The sequence below is a fragment of the Physeter macrocephalus genome, chromosome 16 (assembly GCF_002837175.3).
Source record: "Physeter macrocephalus isolate SW-GA chromosome 16, ASM283717v5, whole genome shotgun sequence".
Lineage (NCBI taxonomy): Eukaryota > Metazoa > Chordata > Mammalia > Artiodactyla > Physeteridae > Physeter > Physeter macrocephalus.
In genome coordinates this window covers 59,018,771-59,041,245 of record NC_041229.1, presented here as the reverse complement: position 1 = coordinate 59,041,245, position 22,475 = coordinate 59,018,771, and the positions used below count along the sequence as shown (strand labels likewise).

At 37.3% G+C, this 22,475-nt stretch overlaps 1 protein-coding gene across 5 annotated transcripts in view; it reads right to left on the bottom strand.

Annotated features, from left to right (window-relative positions):
* RAB6A (RAB6A, member RAS oncogene family) overlaps nt 1-22,475 on the bottom strand; it is a 98,605-nt gene that overhangs the window by 26,789 nt on the left and 49,341 nt on the right. For 4 of the 5 annotated variants that reach the window (XM_055078754.1, XM_024131578.3, XM_007113286.4 and 1 more), the window contains exon 6: nt 16,456-16,549. In XM_055078754.1, coding sequence (XP_054934729.1) covers nt 16,456-16,549 — 94 coding nt within the window. Of the gene's footprint in view, nt 1-8,635; nt 8,741-16,455; nt 16,550-22,475 lie in introns of those variants that run through there. The other variant, XM_028477347.2, reaches the window with a different exon arrangement.

The window sequence follows — 22,475 nt, the reverse complement described above, 5'->3', positions numbered from 1 at the left end:
TATCTACAAAATTAAATATATTCAACACGGAAGAGTAAATAGGTTAACATGACCCCATAGGTCCCCCCATTCTTTTACTTTTACCTTTGAGAATAATTAGAACTAAATACTTCAGGAAAGCTTTCTTGAAAGGTTATGTGTGAAGTCCTTCCTTCAAGACCAGTAGTTCTCAACACCTATAGTGCATCAGAATTACCTAGGAAACTTAAAAACAGGCAAAACACCAGATGCTTGGGTCCCACCCCCAAAGACAGATTCAACTAGTTTGGGTGGGGCTAGCTAGGTCTTTAGTACATTTCATTTAAAATTCTCCAGATGAGGGACTTCCCTGGTGGTCCAGTGGTTAAGATTCCATGCTTCCACTGCAGGGGGCACAGGTTTGATACCTGGTTGGGCAACTAAGATCCCTCAAGACCTGCGGCATGGCCAAAAACAACAACAAAACCCCCCAAAATCTCCAGATGATTCTAATGTGCTGTGAGGGTACTGTAAGGCCAATGCTGTAACAATAATCTGTAAGGAGTGTGAAGTAATCAATCAAATCAAGTAGGCAAGAAAAAAGGTAATACTGAGTGCTTAACTTTACATATTTTCTCATCATAATCCTTGCAGTAACTTGTGAGGAAAGTATTAATATCCTCATTTTATAGAAATCTAAGGCTAAAGAGAGTATTTGCCATCCACCAAGTGAATAGCAGAGCCGAGATTCTAAAGTTCATATTTTTCCTACTACCTTATGTTGCCTAGTATAAATGGAAGTTCTTTTTTTTTTTTTTTTGCGGTACGCGGCCCTCTCACTGTTGTGGCCTCTCCTGTTGCGGAGCACAGGCTCCGGACGCGCAGGATCAGCGGCCATAGCTCACGGGCCCAGCCACTCTGTGGCACGTGGGATCTTCCCAGACCGCATGTTGGACCTTCCCGGACCAGGGCACGAACCCATGTCCCCTGCATTGGCAGGCGGATTCTCAACCGCTGCGCCACCAGGGAAGCCCTGGAAGTTCTTTCTATATGGAAAGCACTGTGGAAAGGGCTGTGTGAAGAAACAGCTAACAATCTTGGGAAGAGGAATTTTCTTTGTGAAACACTATTATTATATACAAAAATCACAGACATAAAAATTTAATCAATGTATTTGAAAAATTTGGTGCTCCCTCAAAATATTTCAATTAAATCACTGGGTTGGCCAAAGGTTCGTTCGTTTTCTTCCGTAAGATGGCTCTGGTAGCGCTCAGTTGTCTTTAATTTCGTTCGAAATAATTTTGTTAGATTGTATATGACAGCTGTCATATCAGCGTGCATTTAAAAAAAGACTTATCAAAATTGGTGAATTTTTGTGTAGCCATTTTAATATTGAAGATGGAAGGAAAAGAGCAATAGTTTTGGCATATTATGCTTTATTATTTCAAGAAAGGTAAAAATGCAACTGGAATGCAAAAAAAGATTTGTGCAGTGTATGGAGAAGGTGCTGTGACTGATCAAACATGTCAAAAGTGGTTTGTGAAGTTTTGTGATGGAGATTTCTCCCTGGATGATGCTCCATGGTTGGGTAGACCAGTTGAAGTTGATAGCAATCAAATCGAGACATTAATTGAGAACGATCAATGTTACACCATGTGGGAGAGAGCCGACACACTGAAAATATCCAATTAAAGCACTGAAAATCATCTGCACCAGCTTGGTTATGTTCATCGCTTTGATGTTTGGGTTACACATAAGTTAAGCAAAAAAAACCTTCTTGACCGTATTTCTGCATGCAGTTCTCTACTGAAATGTAATGAAAACATTCTGTTTTTAAAACAAATTGTGACGGGCGATGAAAAATGGATACTGTACAATAATGTGGAAGGGAAGAGATCGTGGGGCAAGTGAAATAAACCACCACCAACCACACCAAAGGCTGGTCTTCATCCAAAGAAGGTGACGTTGTGTACATGGTGGGATTGGGAGTCCTCTATTATGAGCTCCTTCCAGAAAACCAAACAATTAATTCCAACGAGTACTGTTCCCAATTAGACCAACTGAAAGCAGCACTCGACGAAAAGTGTCCAGAATTAGTCAACAGAAAACGCATAATCTTCCATCAGGATAATGCAAGACCACATGTTTCTATAATTACCAGGCAAAAACTCTTCCCAGCTTGGCTGGGAAGTTCTCATTCATCCGCCGTATTTACCAGACATTGCACCTTCAGATTTCCATTTATTTTGGTCTTTCCAAAATTCTCTTAATGGAAAAAAAATCCCTGGAAGACTGTAAAAGGCACCGGGAACAGTTCTTTGCCCAAAAAGATAAAAAGTTTTGGGAAAACAGAATTATGAAGTTGCCTGAAAAATGGCAGAAGGTAGTGGAACAAAACGGTGAATACTTTGTTCAATAAAGTTCTTGGTGAAAATGAAAAACGTGTCTTTTATTTTTACTTAAAAACCAAAGGCACTTTTGGCCAACCCAATAAAAGAATCAATGTCACTAACTTATACTAAACTTAGGACATCCCAAAATGGGCCAAGAAAATGCTTTACAAAAGCCAAGTTCTATCCTTACATAAATATATGTAAGACAGGAAGGAAAAAACTCTAGGGGTTTAAGTTGTTTTAAATAATCATTAAAGGAAAATCCATATTTTAAATGCCAATGATATGCTAAAAGAGGCTTCTGTTATATTAGAAATGACAGAGGACTAACTATGGGGCCAGTACAGTTGGTAATGTTTTTTTTTTTAATCCTCTCACTTGTATTAACTGAATATCCACTTCCTATAGGCATCTGGGTAAGGATGCTTACCAGAATATTTTCTTTTGCTGGAAAAATGGTATCAATTCCACTCTAACCTCCAGGTGTATGGTATTTTACTTGTAATTTCTAGGGAGAAATAGGCATATTTAAGTTGCAGTGACAGCTACAGGAATTAGCTCTGGGGATGATGACAAACTGAATATTGGCTCTCCATAGAAACTTTCAAGTTGAATATTTTGGGCTATGATTTTAGGTATTTAATTTAAAGGGGTAAAATGAAGATTTCAAAGTAAAATCATTGTTGCTACCAGTTCTTACCTTTATTATAAGATTAAGTACTTTATAAGCAAGAGGATATTCCATTCTTCAAAGAGTAAGCTAAGTTAATCAGTTCCATCAACATACAGAAAATTTTCCATTATGAAAGTAATCTTTGTACTGTAAGGGCAGGGAGTGCTTTATACACCACTACAATTCTCATATGATGAGTGCTCAGTATTTGTTAATTTTGATTTTTTGCTAGATCTCTATTTTAATTTTGGTAGTCTAGCATTTCTTATATGAAAGGTTATTTTATTACCGGTTTTTTCTTTTTTTTTTTTGCAATCAGCTCTTAATGGATCTTTTTGCTTTCCACCCTTACCCTTTTATAGTCTATTTTTCACAGAGCAGCCAGTGATTTCTTTTAAATCCTAAATCAGAACATGTCAAATCTCTGATTAAAAGCTTCCAATCTTACTCAGAATAAAAGCATAGAGCCTAAATCCTTGCTACAGCCTACATGGACTTAGACCTCTGTCCCCTAGAACTATCCCTCTGTAAGCTTATTTCCTAACACTTGCCCCCCTCCCTCACTCCACTCTAACTGAACCAGCCTTACTATTCCTTAAACATACCAAGTACCTTTGAACTTGTTGCACTTGATGCTTGGAATGTTCTTCCCTAGATAAATAAACAACTTACCTCCTCAATTCCTTTAGATCTCTGTTCAAATTCAGAAAGGCTTTTCCTGATTACCTTTTACAAAACAGCAATATTTTAACCCTTTCACTAGTACTCTTTATCTCCCTGACCTTACTTTTACTTTTCTCCACAGCACTTATAACCTCATGAAGTATTATATTTTCATTTATGGCTTAACTTTCCATACTAGAATGTAAACTTCATAATGGTATGGACTTAGGATATTTTGCTCACTATTGTATATCCACTGCCTATAACGTAACAGAACTAGGCATGTAGGAGGTGATCAACAAATATCTGATGAGTGAATTGACTTAATAAGAGCATGGTCAGGGACTTCCCTGGTGGTCCAGTGGGAAAGAACCTGCCTTACAATGCAGGGGAAGTGGGTTTGATCACAGGTCAGGAAACTAAGATCCCATATACTGCGGGGCAACTAAAGCCTGCGTGCCACAAATACTGAGTGCGTGTGCCTCAACTAGAGCCTGCGTGCCTTAAACTACAGAGCCCACACACCCTGGAGCCTGCGCGCCACAACTGGAAAGAGAAAACCTGCATGCCACAACTAGACAGAAGCCTGCGCGCCATAACGAAAGATCCTGCCTGCCTCAACGAAGATCCCGCGTGCTGCAACTAAGACACGATGCAGCCAAAAAAAAAAAAATCTTGAAAAAATAAAATAAAAGAAGAGTGTGGTCAATATAATAATTTCTCATTCAACCAGTTCATGTTCACCATGTATATGGCTTCCTGACATTTAGTGATATTAAAGTCCTACTGTGTTAGGGATATAAAGCACAAAAGGATAAATTAGGGGTATAGATAAACATTACATATTGTATGTAAAGTGCCTGGTAGGAAGACAACAAAGAAATGTCTTAAAGTTAATATTTATGACATAATATTTATACAATGCATAGTAGGTAGTCTTGTATTATATGTTAATTTCTCTTCTTCCTTGGAGTATCAACTTATCTATACAAATCAAATATACACCTCAAGGGTTTAGCTCTTTTTTTGTGGCTTTTTAAAAAAAATATTTTAAAATATTTATTTGGTTGCATGGGGTCTTAGTTGCAGCAGGCAGGCTCCTTAGCTGTGGCTGGTCAGCTCCTTATTTGTAGCTTGCAGCCTCCTTATTTGTGGCATGCGAGCTCCTTAGTTGAGGCATGTGAACTCTTAGTTGCGGCACGCATGTGGGATCTAGTTCCCTGACCAGGGATCGAACCCAGGCCTCCTGCACTGGGAGCACAGAGTCTTATCCACTGCGCCACCAGGGAAGTCCCTTTTGCAGCATTTTTAAACAAAGCCTTCCTTGATCATCCTAACTGTATATGATCTTATTCATTTCTGCAACAAATATACCTCCTTGTGCCAGCATTCATTTTACATCTCAATAATTACTGTGGATCTTACTATCTTGTAGCATTTGCTATGCATTTATCATGTACTACCTACCTTTCACTGCATAGTTTTCATGAGAATGTAATTCTTCTCTTCAACTATAAGTTTTTTTTGAAGTCAAGAACAATATTTTACATAACTTTATGCTCTCCAAAGAATCTACAGCGGTCTTACATATTGTAGGCACTTGATACGGGTGGAATAAGGTATGTGATAAAGTATAAGATTAAGACCTGCTATGAGCCAAGAACTGTGGTTGACATGGGATTCAGTGGTGTAGGAAAGACACCATCCCTACCAATGCTTAAAATAAATATGTTTTCTCAGAAGGTATAAAATAATTTTCATTCACATGTGTGCACATACACACACGACTCCACTGTGAATGGTACACAAGTTTTCACTGACTTGTTAGTGCTGATGCCCATCAGCTACCATTAATTTCTCACAAAGTCCTCCCTTCTCTTTCAAACGAATCTTTTTCTTCTGATAAGCACGGATGATTCTAGAAGTTAAAGATCAAGGAGTGTTTTAGTTCCTATTCCATTTTCCAGTACTGTAAAATTAGAGAATATAATAAGAAGGGTGACACCCACACACTAAATACTTCGCTAAAAGAATGTACTAATTCTCAGATGAAAAATGAGGTGGAGCCTTAAATCATCACCTTATCAATACCATTTCCTTCAGCAATTTAAACACCAGACAACTTTCATAAAGAAAGCAATATTATTGCTTTTTTAAAAACAAATTTAGAAAATTAAAGGGTAAATTTTTCTTAGGCTGTCTTTTTATGAAATATTGAAAGGATAAAAATCACTATTTAAATATCCTATATACTACAAGTGATCATGTTAGATTATTATTATATATTCTAGTTCTAACCCTGATAGTTTTTATTTAAAAACTACAAAATATTCTTTAAGACAGAAACAAGATTTTAGGGTTAAATGCTTAAACCAGACTAAAGAGCAAAAGGTTTTAAGCAAAGAACATCTTTAAATAAGAAGAAAAAGTAGCCATATTGGGTAGGAATAAATTTGTTTTATTTTAAGCCAAAGTTCTCAGGCATTAAGGTCCAATTACTTGAACCACGGTTAGACATTAAATGATGCATTAGTGAAATCTCTCCTAGAATTGTTTAAAAACGAAAACGAGCAATAGAGAAAGCCCATTTTAAGCTTTTATTATATATATTATAATCTAGTACGTGAGCGAGTGGGGAGGAGGAATCCAATTAGCAGATAATTAAAAAGACATCTCTGTACATGTAAAGTACAACTAGATGGTACCTTCAGTACTGATATACATGTCTTATATACAGAAAGACTTCTGTGTACCTCTTGGTGAACAGGCATGATTATGTCAAATAAAATAACTACAATGCACAATCATCAAAAGTAACTGCATTTTGCAAACACATGGCTGAACAAACATACACAATGCTTACTTAACAGCTTGTAAGACTGTGACTCTCAATGTTTTCCAAGAGTGTGACTGGACTGTAAATTTTACCTGGTAAATTTTTGAATACCAGCACCATTTCTGAATTATGACTGATCTACAACAAAAACTCAGAAGGAATTTGAGATTATTTCTTCATAATCACTTCTGCTGATATGTGTTACTGACCAAATAATTTAATTCAAAAACCTACTTACATTAAACTTAGATAAGCAACATACAGAAATCAGGAATTCTGTATGGAATTGTGGAACAAACTGGTCTTCTATATTAAATAAAACTAAGTATGTACATGCTAAATAGTCTTATTTCATTTATCAGATATTTTAATTTTTACCCCATAATTTCAATACAGACTCCAGTTTTGGTAACACAGAGTAGCTTATACAGGACTAACACTCTTGCAGATAGCATTTACTAACTGTGGACAACAACTATTTGAAGGCTCTCAAGAGCAACAAAAAGCAGATACAAACTAGGAGGAATTCACACTAGAAGGGAACCCACACTCACTGGGTGAGGGTCACCTTTATACAGGTTTTCCCAAGAGCCAATCCTAGTTTGTACAATATGGGGTGGTTAGAACTCAAGCAGAAAACTAGAGTTTTACAGGTTTGAGGTGTCAACTGACTACCAGAGTGGTTGTATTAAGGAAGAAAATAACAAAAAGGAGGGAGCCAAGAGTAGGAGCCCTAAAATCTACACATAAAATTCCTGCAAATCCTCAGTTAACTCTTTAATGGAACATTAAATGTAGGAGAGATTCCAAGGAGCCCATCTGAAAGCAACGGCTAGAAGGCTGAAAGAAATGAGCAGAGATTTCAGCTACTGCCTGCTCCAGGGATACAGTTTAGAGTTTCAATCCCACCAAGATAGAAAAGCTTGATAAACATCTCAGGCTTTCTACAGATCCACCCAAACAATGCATAACTTCAAGACTCCACAAGTTCATGGTGATCAGCCAGCAATATACAACCTGCCATAATACAACCCAGAATTTAGCAGAGAGAAATAACAGAAACCAGGGTCTCTACGCATACACAATGCCAACCATACAACCAAAAATTACTAGACACACATAAAAAAAACAAAACAAAACAAAAAAACGCCGAAAAACCTAAACTAGAGGCAAGAGAAAAAGTAAATAGCAAATAGAAATAGACTCTGAATTGACCCAGATGTTGGAATTAGCAGACAAGAATTTCAAAGAATTACTATAAATATGTTCAAGAACTCGAAGGTAACAATGACCATAATGATTGAACAGATGGGGAATTCCGACAGAGAAATGGAAGTTTTAAGAAACAAATGAAAAAAATCTAGGACTGAATTACAATATCTGAAATAATAAATTTACTGGATGGACTTAACAGTTTAAATATGGCAGAAAAAGGATCAGTGAACTTGAAGACACATCAATAATAATACCTAATCTGAAAAAAAAAAAAAGAGGAAAAAAATATCAAAAACAATGAGCAAAAGCCTCAGTGACCAGGGGACATGGGTAATATCAAGCCATCTAACAGATGTGCCACTGGTATTCCAGGAGAGAAAAGAAAATGGGGCAGAAAAAATACTTTAAAACAACACATTACAGGGACTTCCCTGGTGGCGCAGCAGTTAAGAATCTGCCTGTCAATGCAGGGGACATGGGTTTGAGCCCTGGTCCAGGAAGATCGCATATGCCGCGGAGCAATTAAGCCCGTGCGCCACAACTACTGAGCCTGCGCTTTAGAGCCCGCGAACCACAACTACTGAGCCTGCATGCCACAGCTACTGAAGCCTGTGAGCCTAGAGCCTGTGCTCTGCAACAAGCCACCGCGATGAGATGCCCATGCGCCACAACGAAGAGTAACCCCCGCTTGCCGCAACTAGAGAAAGCCCATGCGCAACGAAGACCCAACACAGCCAAAAACAAACAAACAAACAAACAAATAAATTAAAAAAAAACCACCAAAAAACAACACATTACAAACAGAGAATGATATAAATTAGAGTTCCCTTCTCATTAAAATCAATGGAAGCCAGAAGACAATCGAAAGGTGTCTTTAAAGTATCGGAAGAAAAAAATCTGTCAACCCCAAATTCAAAAACTAGCAAAACGTTCTTCAAAATTATTCTTCAAATGGCCTTTTGGAGTATGTGAAAGCAGAGAGAATTTATCACCAGGATACCCCTATAAGAAACAGTAAAGAAAGTTATTTTGGCTAAAGAAAAATACCAGGTGAAACTCAGATCTATAATTAGGAATGAAGAGCACTGGAAATGATAAATATATGGATAAATAGAAAAGATTATCTTTTTTCTTCTCTTAATTACTGTTTAAAGGAAAAATTAAAATGTTTATTATGGAGGTTTATAATATATGTAAATATAAAATGTGACAATAACACGAAGGACAGTGTGCATAATTTCACATGAAATGGTATAATATTAACTCTAGTTTAACCCCTAAGCATCCACTAAAAAGGTTATGAAAAAATTTAGCTAAAGATCAAAAGAGAAATTAAAACACAATATAAAAATATCTGATTAAAACAAAAATGAAAGAGGGACAAGCAGAAAACAAAGAACAAATGGTAGACATAAGTCCTACTACATTAAATCTAAATAAACCAAACACTCCAATTAAAAGGCAGAGATTTTCATACTGGAGGTAAAAAAAGGAAGATCCAACCATATGCCATCTACAAGAGACCCACTATAACAAGAAAAAGATGTACCAAGTGAACAATAAACAATTAGAGAGCTGGTGCGGCCATATTAAGATCAGATAAAGAAAAGGAATATTATTAGAGATAAAGAGCAATATTTCCTAACATTAAAAAAGTCAACACATTAGGAGGACAGTTAACAATGCTAATGTGTATGCACCCAAAAACAGAACTTCAAAACACATGAAGTAAAAGCTGACAGAACTAGGGAATTCCCTGGTGTCCAGTGGTTAGGACTCTGTGCTCTCACTGCCAAGGGCCTGGGTTCAATCCCTGGTCCGGGAACTAAAATCCCGCATGGCGAAGGAAAAAAAAGAAAAAAGCTGACTGAACTATATACAAAACACATGATACAAATATTGTTGTTGTAGATTTTAATACCCCCTTCTCAGTAACTAACTGAACTACCCTCCAAAATTACTAAGGCTATCTAAGATTTGAACAAGGTTATCAACTGTGCTATCTAAGATTTGACCTCATTTATATTATTTATAGAACGCTGTATCTGACAACTGCAGAAAGACATTCTTTTCCAGTGCACATGGAACATTCACCAAGACAGGTGACATGTTAGGCCATAAAACAAGTCTCAATGAATTACAAATGACTGAAATGTTACAGAGTATGTTCTCTGATCACAAAAGAATTAAATTAGAAGCCATAATAATAAAATATCTAGAAATGTCCCAAATATTTGGAAATTAAACAACATATTTCTATATCTTCATTAGTGTGGCCATTATATTTATATATACTTTTTTTTTTTTTTTTTTTTTGTGGTATGCGGGCCTTCCTCTGTTGTGGCCTCTCCCGTTGCGGAGCACAGGCTCCGGACGCGCAGGCTCAGCGGCCATGGCCCACGGGCCCAGCCGCTCCGCGGCATGTGGGATCCTCCCAGACCGGGGCGCGAACCCGGTTCCCCTGCATCGGCAGGCGGACGCGCAACCACTGCGCCACCAGGGAGGCCCTTTATATATACTTTTAACAAAATTCATCTAATTATAAACTCAAGATGTGTGCATTACTAAACATAAATGTTTATCTCAATAAATGGAAAAAAAAGCTCAATAAAAGTTTAGCTGAATTAAAAGAAACTCAATGTATCTATATCTAAGTTGCAGTCAAAATACTGAATGAAGGACAATTCCCCATGTAACCTAGATTCTCTAAGCTTGTTCAGTCCAGCTTAGAAAATTCTTAAGACAGACTCAAGCTCATTAAATAAATACAGTATATTATTCTTTCATTCAATGAACGTTTACTGAGTTCAGCCTAATGGGAGGCAGAATTGACAAAAAACTTCAATATTAAAAGTAAAAAAGGATGCTACTACAACAGATAGGAAAAGCACTTAATCTAAATTTGATTATGTTTAAACTGAGTTTTTAATTACAAATAGCAGACAGGGAAGAAATAGTGTTTTAGAAAGAAGGACAATCACATACAATGGAAATGTGAGAACACAGTAAACTTGGGGCACTTTAAGAAGTATTGTATGGGTATGTAGTGGCCAAAGAACAGGATAGTGATGTATGAAGGAGCCAGATCAAAGATTCTGAACAGCAGGGTGTAGCATACTAAGGAGTTTGCTTAAAATTCAGGATAAAACTCACAGGTGTAACCTAAGCAGATCTGAGGCAGGAGACAGATGGGCTCCAGGCTAGGCATTTATAACTGGCCTGCTGTTTACATTTCTTAGGGCAAGAAAAAGATGGGCTTCAGGCTGGACACTTAAAATTAGCCTCCTATGTGCATTTCCTGAGACAGGAGATAGGTGGGCTCCAGGTTAGATATTTACAACCAGCCTCCTGTTTGTACTTCAAAACAGAAATAACAGAAACAGGGTAAATAGCCAGGCTTTGTCTCCTGAGGACACTTTAAGATAACAGTCATGGCAGGAACAGAGAGGGGCTAAACCCTGTCTGAGTAAAATTTCAAGAGGTCATATATTTCCCATCCTTGGGGCAAGGGAGACACTGCACATGCGCAGAAAGGCTCCTTGTGGGTCAAAAAGGAGGGGTCACCACCGCAGAATAGGTGATGCCAAGGCCCCCCCATAGGCCTCTGGGCTGGAATCCATCTTGGAAAAAAGTTGCACACACATGTTGGGGAGGGTCCTAGGGCAGGTCAGGTGTTGAAAAAGAAACCAGATAATTGGCCAAAGGTAAACAAAGACCCAGAAGAACTGCCCTATATAAATGACTTAAGCCCCTCTTTACTGCACTCCTTCTCATTAGGGAGGACGCCCACACCCTTTCTCTCCGAGTGTGTGTCTCTGCCTTGTTTCTGTCTTAACTGAACTGTTTCTCTGTGTGCTCTCCCACTTGCTGTGCTCTGCCTTTAATAATAAACTTTGCATTTTTTAAGGCCTTATGTATTTATTGCAAAATAGTTCTTGAGAAAGGCTGCACCAATAACTTAACATGAGGAATTAACTAAAATGAGGAAATTTCCTCATCTTCTTGCCAGTTATGGGTTCTTGCAATTTTTATAATTTTTGCCAATTTTTTGGCCCAAATGAATATATCATCAACATTTAACTTGCTTTTGATTACTACAAGGGTTCATTTTTAAAAAATAGATATTTATTGGAGTATAATTGCTTCACAATACAGTGTTAGTTTCTGTTCACAACAACGCGAATCAGCCATATGCATACACAGGTCCCCGTATCCCCTCCCTCTTGAGCCTCCCTCCCATCCTCCCTATCCCACCCCTCTAGGTCATTGCAAAGCACCTCTGCACCTGTTTTTACAGTTTTTGCCTCCTTGAAACATTTTTGCTTTCAAATGGAGGCAAGAGCCAGGGGAACTCTGCTTCTAGCCTCTAGCCCCTGGTGGACTAGGATTCCTGGTTTTCACCCAGGTTACCCAGGTTCAATTCTTGGGCAGGGAACTCAGATCTCACTTCAAGACACCGCTCATTGCTGCCTCTCCAAGAGCAGATCTGCATTTTAAAACAATCACTTTGGTAGCAGGATGGAGAGTAAACTAAAGCAGTGCAAGGTTGGAGGCCGATACCAGTTAATAAGCTATGGTAGCAGGCAAGGCAATAGACAAGGGCCTTAATACAGCAATGGGAAAAGTAGAATCAATAAGACTTGGTATCTAAATGACTAGTTCTAAGTTGTGAATACGAGCAAATCACAAGAGCTTCTGGGTTTCACTACATTTGTCCTCCTACTTTATGAAGACACATTTTTGACACTCAGATACATGACATTTAATTCCCTGTAATCTGAATTTGGCTTCTACAAAAGATTGAGCAGTTTTGGTGTAGTAAGCCTGTCTTCTGTATCTAGTAGGGGTACGGAATCAATACTTGTTCAAACAATTACCAAACTGAATAGATCTGACATACTTGCCAAACCATCTCTACAGCTTCCTGTGTCTTTTTACAAAGTACAGTTTGCCTTTGAAATTCCCTGGGATTATTAAAAATGTAGACTTTAGGACACTAGCCTAGACTTACTGATCAATATCCAGGAGTCATGCCTCAGGAACCAGTATATAAACTTTCAGATAACTATTATGCACATTAAAGTTGAGAACCATTAAACAATTCTCTAATCCTAGGAGATATTCCTAGGTACAATTTGCCATGCTAAAACCTCTATCCTTTCTTATCTTTGTTTGGATATAAGGTATTCTACTCTCTACCAAAGACAGCAAGGTGGAGGAAAAATTCATTTAGCCTCAATGGTAAAGTGTATGGGTTTCAAAAACATCTGTCTTGGAGAAAACTTGTCACAATTTTTTTCCCTACTGCCAAAGTTTCCAATGTTATGGTAAACATTAGATTTGCAAAATAAGCACTGAACTCCAGCCACACAAGGTGCATTGTCCAGAGTCAAGAATCGGGCAATGGTTATTTGGTAGATTTGATTTAGATTTTACTTAGGAAAATTTGAATTTTTCTATATAGCTAATATATCAAGTGGTATCAAAGGCTTTTTTTTTTTAAACACTGGGGTGATTTGTAGTGCAACTAAAAGAAAAAAGACAGACACTTCTTCCATTTCTGGTCATTTAAATAATTGTTTATTTCTTAGCTAATACTTAAAATCAGTCAGTAATTTTCACATATGACAAATGTATTCACACATGACAGAAATGTATTCTATATGATGAACTACTGACAGTTAAAAGGGGAAGATTTTTTAACCTGTTATTTAAATGTGCTTATTAACGTCAGATTTTAATTCTCTTTTGGTTTCATTATCTCATGGGTATGTGGGGGTCCCAGGATTTCTTTCTTCCTTAACTAAATTACATGAGTTGACAAAGCATAGGTCTCTAAATATTGAAATAAAATTCTAATATACTGTGGTACTCTGTGGTACTCTCTATAAAATAAAAAGTAATGGTTTTTGTGAGTTAAGAAGGAAGCTACGGGACTTCCCTGGTGGCGCAGTGGTTAAGAATCTGCCTGCCAATGCAGGGGACACAGGTCCGAGCCCTGGTCCAGGAAGATCCCACATGCTGCGGAGCAACTAAGCCTGTGCGCCACAACTTACTGAGCCTGTGCTCTAGAGCCCGCATGCCACAACTACTGAAGCCTGCACGCCTAGCATGCTCCGCAACAAGAGAAGCCACCGCAGTGAGAAGCCCGTGCACCACAACAAAAACTACTACCCCTGCCTGCTGCAACTAGAGAAAGCATGCACACAGCAACGAAGACCCAATGCAGTCAAAATTTAAAATATAAATACATAAATTTATTAAAAAAATAAAAAGGAAGCTACAAAAAATTAAAAGGCAGATTTATTCCAAAGTTTGAAAACAGTAATTTTGGTCACATTTATATTTAAAAAATAATAAAATCGGGCTTCCCCGGTGGCGCAGTGGTTGGGAGTCCGCCTGCTGATGCAGGGGACGCGGGTTCGTGCCCCGGTCCAGGAAGATCCCACATGCTGCAGAGCGGCTGGGCCCGTGAGCCATGGCCGCTGAGCCTGCGCGTCCAGAGCCTGTGCTCCGCAGTGGGACTGTGCTCCGCAGTGGGAGAGGCCACAGCAGTGAGAGGCCCGCGTACCGCAAAACAAAACAAAACAAAACACAAAACAAAACAAAACAAAACAAAAAATAATAAAATCAAGTCCCAGTAGAATCAGGGACATGTTCAAACATATCATCTAAATAAGGAGAAATAATAAAGTAGCAAATGGATTTTGAATTCAGGATAAGACTGTTTTGTAAAAGAAGTCTCTCTTCATTACCAATGGCTAGCAATATCTGTCTGTATGGGTCAGGCTTTTAGGAAAAATTACATGCCTAGTGATGAAAATGTTCTAAAATCGAATTATGATGATGGCTGCACAATGATGTAAACGCACTAAAAATAACTGAATCATACATTTAAAACAAGTGAATTTTCTGGTACGTAAATTATACCTCAATAAAGCTGTTAAAAAATTATGTGCTTATAAAATAACAAATGAATGACATACCCCATATTCTTAACATCCTAGGAGTTATCTAAACTTGGAAGCAATTAAATGTCATGAAGATACTGGTGCCTACTGTTATGCTGATGATTTCAGAGCTTCTAAACCTACGAGATTACTTAGGGTCAGGACTAGGGGGCCATAGCAACCCTTTCTTTAGACATTAACCCAGACTGAAAGATGTCCTGGAGAAGGCCATATTCTAATATATAAGCAACTATTTCATATCCTTATCAAAATGTCTATAATAGAGAAAGCTAGATGAAGCTACCATTGCTTTGTCTTAGAACAGTGACATACGATAATATTACGGCAACTTCTATTTTTCAAATCCTTCTTTTAAAATTAATTTTTATTGGAGTATAGTTGCTTTACAATGTTGTGTTAGTTTCTTGCTGTACAGCAAAGCGAATCAGTCATACATATACATATATCTACTCTTTTTTAGATTTCCTCCCCGTTTAGGTCACAACAGAGCATTAAGTAGAGTTCCCTGTGCTATATAGTAGGTTCTCATTAGTTATCTATATTATACATAGTAGTGTATATATGTCAGTCCCAATCTTCCAATTCATCCTACCCTACTCAAACTCTTTAATAAATTCCAAATACATGGGCAGGTCTGAGAATATATAATTTTGATGGGAGAGCTATTTTCAATATAATGTGGTAAGTTCTATGACAGTGGTTTCACAGAAGTCAAGGATCTATGGAAACACAGAAGAGAGTCATGTATCACTAAATGATAATACCTAGATGATAATACCTAGAGGTATGGTGGAGAACGTCAGAGAAAATGTCTCTAAAGAGCTGACATCTAAACTGAAACTTAAAAGGATGACTAGGTATCAGTCAGGAAAGAAGAAAATGAGTATTCTAAGCAAAGAGAACAAAGCATGAACAAAGATATGGAGCCATGAAACAGTATACTAGGAGGAGGGAATTAGTGACAATTCAGTATTACTTACATATGTTTCAAGGCAAAGAGAGATGGGATGGCCAAAAATGAAAACAATATAGAGAATTTTTCATAAAGCTCTACTTATTCAGTTTCAAGGATTTTACTTTACCCCTCTACTGATAATGTAGAATTTAAAAAATAATTTATTGGGAGGTAAATCCTATAAATCTGGGACCACTACTCTATATGACATGTAGCCCTGAAGAATTAAGCAGGTAAGTTTTTGGTTACCCTATCTTTTAGAAAACAGTTTGACAATGTGAGATCTCCCCATATTTTCCTATCCCCAAAACACTCCTGTTATAAACTCTGTTAAAACACCAGCAGTTTATTAAGGACAAAGTAACCAGAATGTATTTTTACAACAACAAGCAAAATACCATGCCTGAAAGCAAATACATGCTTTATCATAATCTTACTATCAAACACTAAAATAAGGAAAATTTACCTTGAAACAATGCAGTTGGGATGTAGTGAGTGTATGGTGAGTTTACAACCTAGCAATCATCTTATAATCATAACCTTGTAATCAAAATGAAATATGTGTCCTAATGAACAATGTGAAAAGTTTGGCAAGTCTTTTTTCTTTTTCCCAAACTATGCCACATTTAGATTTTTCACTGTTCATTGTGATATGTCGCTAATTCATGAGGCCTGCTATTGCCAAGTGGAAGAAAATCTTACACTAGAGAACAGAAAACTCACACAATTATTTTATAATATGTTTTTTCAATTTGATAACCTCAACTCACCCATACTGAAAAAACACTTACCTGCTTTACATTATATCCTGCTTTTGCACTAGTTTCAATAAACATAACATTCAGCTCTTTGGCTTTCCTCTCTCCTTCCTCAATTGACACTTGCCTGTAGAAAATAAAAAAGATAAATTCATCTTTTTGAAAGATAATGATATAAAGATTATAAACAAGGTTCTGAAAAAAACTTTTCTTGATATGGTGCTGGTTATACAGGCAAAACTAGTTTGAAAATTTATCAAGCTGCAATACACTTGAAATTTGTGCACTTAGGTCAGAAAGAGAAAGACAAACACCATACAACATCACTTATATGTGGAATTAAAATATGACACAAATGAACTTTTATGAAACAGAAACAGACTCACAGACATAGAGAACAAACTTGTGGTTGCTGGGGGCGGGCAGGGATGAAGTGGGAGTTTGTTAGCAGATGCAAACTAGTATATAGCGAATGGATTAAACCACAAGGTCCTACTGTATGGCATAGGGAACTATATTTAATATTCTGTGATAGACCATAATGGAAAAGAATATATAAAAGAATGTATATATATGTATAACTGAATCACTTTGCTGTACAGCAGAAATTAACACATTGTAAATCAACTGTACTTCAATAAAAAAAAATCTGTGCACTTCTGTGTGTATGTTATATCTAACCAAATGTTTTTATAAAGGCATTTTTTAATGATTTGCTTTTACCTGCTGAGCTCATCTTGTATTTTTTTAATTTTAAAAATCTTAATAGCGTGCTATTTTCTCTTAGCTTTAGCATTTAGCTTTGTGATTAAAAACTTTTATGTAAAATAACTTTTTATGGCTAGACAATTTGTCGATTTACTACCATAATTTATGTAACCAGTCTCAAACTGTTAGAAATGTATGTTGTTTTCAAATTTTATTGGGTTGGCCAAAAAGTTCATTCGGGGTTTTCCATAAGATGTTATGGAAAACCCCGAATGAACTTTTTGGCCAACCCAATACACTACTGTGAAAAATGTTGCTATGAACATCTTTGCGCTTTGTGACTTTGGATCATTTCTTTAGGTTGGATTTTGTGGATTTCTACAAGTGGATAAAGCGAGTCAAATTAGTACTTCTTTTACAGGGAATTTTGTAGTACATCATAATTAGCAGTGTCTCTCAAGCTGTGAGCTCTTCAGATGCAGGACTATCCCGTTTATCTTGGTGTTCCTAGCGCCTTGCAATCACATAGGTGTTTAATAAATATGCAACTATTCTAATTAAATGGGTCTAAACCATCAGCTGATAAATCCTGCTTCCTACAACACAGAACACCAAAACAATGAAAGAGAATTTCTACAAGCTCCCACCACATCTATCCTCCAATCTACCTATGTGTGTGCCTTTTATATTCTACGTCTAATCCTACTACTATGGAGGAATTGTCCTTATTCCCCAAACTTATACCTATGTACTAGATTCCACTGTCTTCTTGTTTACAAGATGTTATTCTTGAATTTCTCCACTCTCTAAAAACAAAATTATTCTTTTTAAAAAAATTAATTAATTAATTAATTTATTTTTGGCTGTGTTGGGTCTTCGTTGCTGTGCACGGGGCTTTCTCTAGTTGCGGTGAGCAGGGGCTACTATTTGTTGCGGTGCGCGGGTTTCTCATTGTCGTGGCTTCTCTTGTTGCAGAGCATGGGCTCTAGGCGTGCAGGTTTCAGTAGTTGTGGCACATGGGCTCAGTAGTTGTAGCTTGCGGACTCTAGAACTCAGGCTCAGTAGTTATGGTGCACAGGCTTAGTTGCTCCACGGCACATGGGATCTTCCTGGGCCAGGGCTCGAACCCGTGTCCCTTGCATTGGCAGGCAGATTCTTAACCACTGCGCCACCAGGGAAGCCCCCAAATTATTCTTATATATAACAATGCAACTATTAATGCTTTACTACATCTGTTTGTTTTAGCCACCTGTTCTCTATGTATTTGTGTATAAATTTAAAAAAAAAAACACATTTTTTTTCTTAACTTGACAGTAAGTTGACAATCAGCAGCAGACCTTTAGGCCCAAACACAAACACTTCAGAGTGTGAATTTCCTAAAAACAATTATTTCAGATGCCCTAAAACTTACTCCTTGGACCTCTTCTCTATCTACAACTACTCTCTTGGCAATCCCATGCAGTCTCACGGTTTTAAATACCACCTATATGCTGATGCCTCTCAAACTTATATATCTAGCCTGGACTGCTGCTCTGAACTCCAGACTCATATATCCAACTGCCTACCTGACATCTAATTATTAGGATATCTAATAGCCATTCTATACTTAAAATCACCAAAAGCTGAAGTCATGATATTCCTTCCCAAACTGTCTCTTTATGCAGTCTCTCCTATCTCAGTTAATGACAGTTACTCAGGCCAAAAATCTAGCTGTCATCCTTGACTCCTCCTTCCCCCACATCCCATATTCCATCCATCTGTATGCATTCCATCAATTGCATCAGTATATCCTGACAGTTCTATCTTCAAAATAATATCTGAATTTGACTACTGGTCACCACAAAAGCTACCACTATCCTGGTCCAAGTCATCAACATTTCTTGCTTGGAATAAAGTCTAGATTAGCCTCCTCTCTGCTACCCTTATGTATTTTCAAAAGAGCAAACAGTGACTTATGAAAAGCTACTTCTCTGCTCAAACCCTCCAATCTCATTCGGAAAGTCTTTACTTTGCCCTACATGACCTGGCCTTCATTATATTTTCTTGTTTTGTTTTAATTTAACCTCACTGCCTACTACTCTTTCCATCATTCTCTTTACCAGCTATGTAGGCCTCCTTGCTGTCTCTCAAAAAAGCTAAGTGTATTCCCAACTCAGTGATTTTGTACTTTCTGAGCCATCTGCCTAAGGCCTTTATCTCCTCAAGATCTCTGCACAGTTAACTCCCTTACTTCCTTAGTGTCTTTACTCAGTCACCAGTCATCTTCTCAGGGAGGTCTTCTACTGCTATTCCATCTAACATGACAAACTTGCCCTTAACATTTCATATTCCCTTTCCCTGCTTATTTTCACCCTTAGCATGTATTACTACGAAACATACTATATTTTCTTTGTTTATTTATTTATTTATTGCTGCACTGGGTCTTTGTTGCGTGCGGGCTTTCTCTAGTTGCAGCAAGCGGGGGCTACTCTTTGTTGTGGTGCACGGGTTTCTCACTGCAGTGGCTTCTCTTGTTGCAGAGCATGGGCTCTAGGCACGTGGGCTTCAGTAGTTGTATCACGCGGGCTCAGCAGTTGTGGCTCGTGGGCTCTAGAGCACAGGCTCAGTAGTTGTGGCGCAGGGGCTTAGTTGCTTCACGGCATGTGGGATCTTCCCAGACCAGGGCTCGAACCTGTGTCCCCTGAATTGGCAGGCAGATTCTTAACCGCTGCACCACCAGGGAAGTCCCAATACTATGTATTTTTTGACTTATTTATTGTCTGGTTTATTCTTGGAATAAAAGTTCCTTGAAGACTTGTCTTTTTTGTTCACTACTCTATCCTAGAGTGGCATTCTCTGAGACATAAGTGATACTCAACAAATACCTCCTGAATGAATGATTATTAGTCTGTAAATCCTACATGTGAAGAATTCCAGGCATAAATCCTTACTAGTTTTAGACTATAAGTCAACCCCATAAAATGGTTGAAAGTTAGCTATAGCAATGTTCACAACTGTGGATTGAGTTTGTCAGAAGCACCTAGAAAGATTAAAATAACCGAATCTGGAAGGAGGATCAAAAACATTAAAAATTTTAAGGTTGACCATGATCCTTCATAGCCAGAATCTTAAAAGTGATCTAATAAGCCATGTTTACCAAGTGATTCTCAGGTTTGAAACATCTGGGACTCACTGGGCCACAGGAGACATAAAGAATACTGAGAATCTAGGTGCTGAGACACGGAAACATATATTCTGGTCTTTCCTCCAAGTTTTCATGAAAAAATTATTTATTTATTTAAAGAATAAGGGCTTCCCTGGTGGCGCAGTGGTTGAGAGTCCGCCTGCTGATGCAGGGGACACGGGTTCGTGCCCTGGTCCGGGAAGATCCTACATGCCGCAGAGCGGCTGGGCCCGTGAGCCGTGGCCGCTGTGCCTGCGTGTCCGGAGCCTGTGCTCCACAGCAGGAGAGGCCACAACAGTGAGAGGCCTGTGTACCGCAAAAAAAAAAAAAAAAAAAAAAAAAAAAAAAAAAAATCAATTTTATTTATTTATTTATTTTTGGTTGCATTGGGTCTTCGTTGCTGCACGTGGGCCTTCTCTAGTTGCAGCAAGCAGGGGCTACTCTTCGTTGTGGTGCACAGGGGCTACTCCTCGTCACGGTGTGTGGGCTTCTCATTGCAGTGGCTTCTCTTGTTGCAGAGCACAGGCTTCAGTAGTTGTGGCACACAGGATCACTAGTTGTGGCTCGCAGGGTCTAGAGTGCAGGCTCAGTAGTTGTGGCACACGGGCTTAGTTGCTCTGCGCATGTGGGATCTTCTTGGACCAGGGATTGAACCCGTGTCTCCTGCATTGGCAGGCAGATTCTTAACCACTGCGCCACCAGGGAAGTCCCGAAAAAAATATTTACTTGTCAAAGAAAGTGGTAAAGTCGTTTAACTTTGAACTGTTTTTACCAAAACTTTTTTTTTCTGATTACAAAAGTAATTTTTAAAAGACCAATCATTATAATAAACTCCTCTATAATCCCACTCTCTTCCCAAAGATAACTACAGTTAAGTTCATGTATGCTTATGCAGATTTATTCTAGGTCAAAGGAAAGATGTCTATATATATATATATATATATAGGATGGTGTGTGTATATATATATTTTTAAAACAAAAAGGATTCATGTATACACTGATCAAGTTTTTTTTTTTTAAGCTTCACGTATTAGACAGCAATAAATTCTTCTCATTTTTTTAGTGGCTAGAAGAATTTCATTTATAAAATGCTACTACAACTAGCAGTCATTTAGACTGATTTTAATTATTTAATATTATAAATAATGTAATAATAATTCTTGTATGTTCATATTTTCACATTTCTGTGGTATATCTGTGGAATAAGTTACTGGAGGTGGATTTGAGTCAATGAGTATTTTAAATACTGATACATTAAACCGTTTCCTCTAAAGATTATATTAGTTACATTTTCAGTGTTTGTTTATTCAGACTCTTGATGATACTGTGCATTATTAATCTTCCTAATAATGGCTAACCTAATAATGGCTAACCTAATAGGTGAATACGATCTTTACATTTATGCATTCAAACTTATCAATCTTTCCCTTTATGGCTTCAGGATTCCACGTCATGTTTATAAAAGGTTACCCACTCCCAAAAGATTTTCTTTTAATGCTTTTTAAAAAAATTTAAAACTTTTACTCATTTAAAAATTATTTTATTGGGAATTTGGGATTAATAGATACACACTACTGTGTGTAAAATAGAAAAACACCAAGGACCTACTGTGTAGCACAGGGAACTATATTCAATGTCTTGTAATAGCCTATAATGGAAAAGAATCTGAAAAAGGATAAATACATATATATATGTATAACTGAATCACTTTGCTATACACCTGAAACACTGCAAATCAACTACACTTCAATTAAAAAAAAAATCCTGCAACTATTACGTTAAAATTTAAATAATAAAAATAGATGACCCACCCAATTATGTTAGTGGAATGAACAAAACTCTAATTCTTTTATTTTTTAAAATTAAAAAAAAAATTTTTTTTAAGACTCTTAATTCTTTTAAATGTGAATAACTGAAGGGTGATAGTCTGGCAAAAATTACTGAGAAATATGGTAATTCTAAGGCAATGGACAAATATTACCTTAAAGAAAAATTATTGTAAACATAATTTAGATGTTTCTAGCATTTGTATACTCAAATATTATGCAATAAAAGAACAGATGCTTGTAAGCATCCTTTTAGATAACTCTGGCTATAAAGGGAAACAATTCAGATATACAATTTTTCTATTTAACAATGAAGATATCTAGCGAATCTCCACTAGAAGAATATATACCTATAT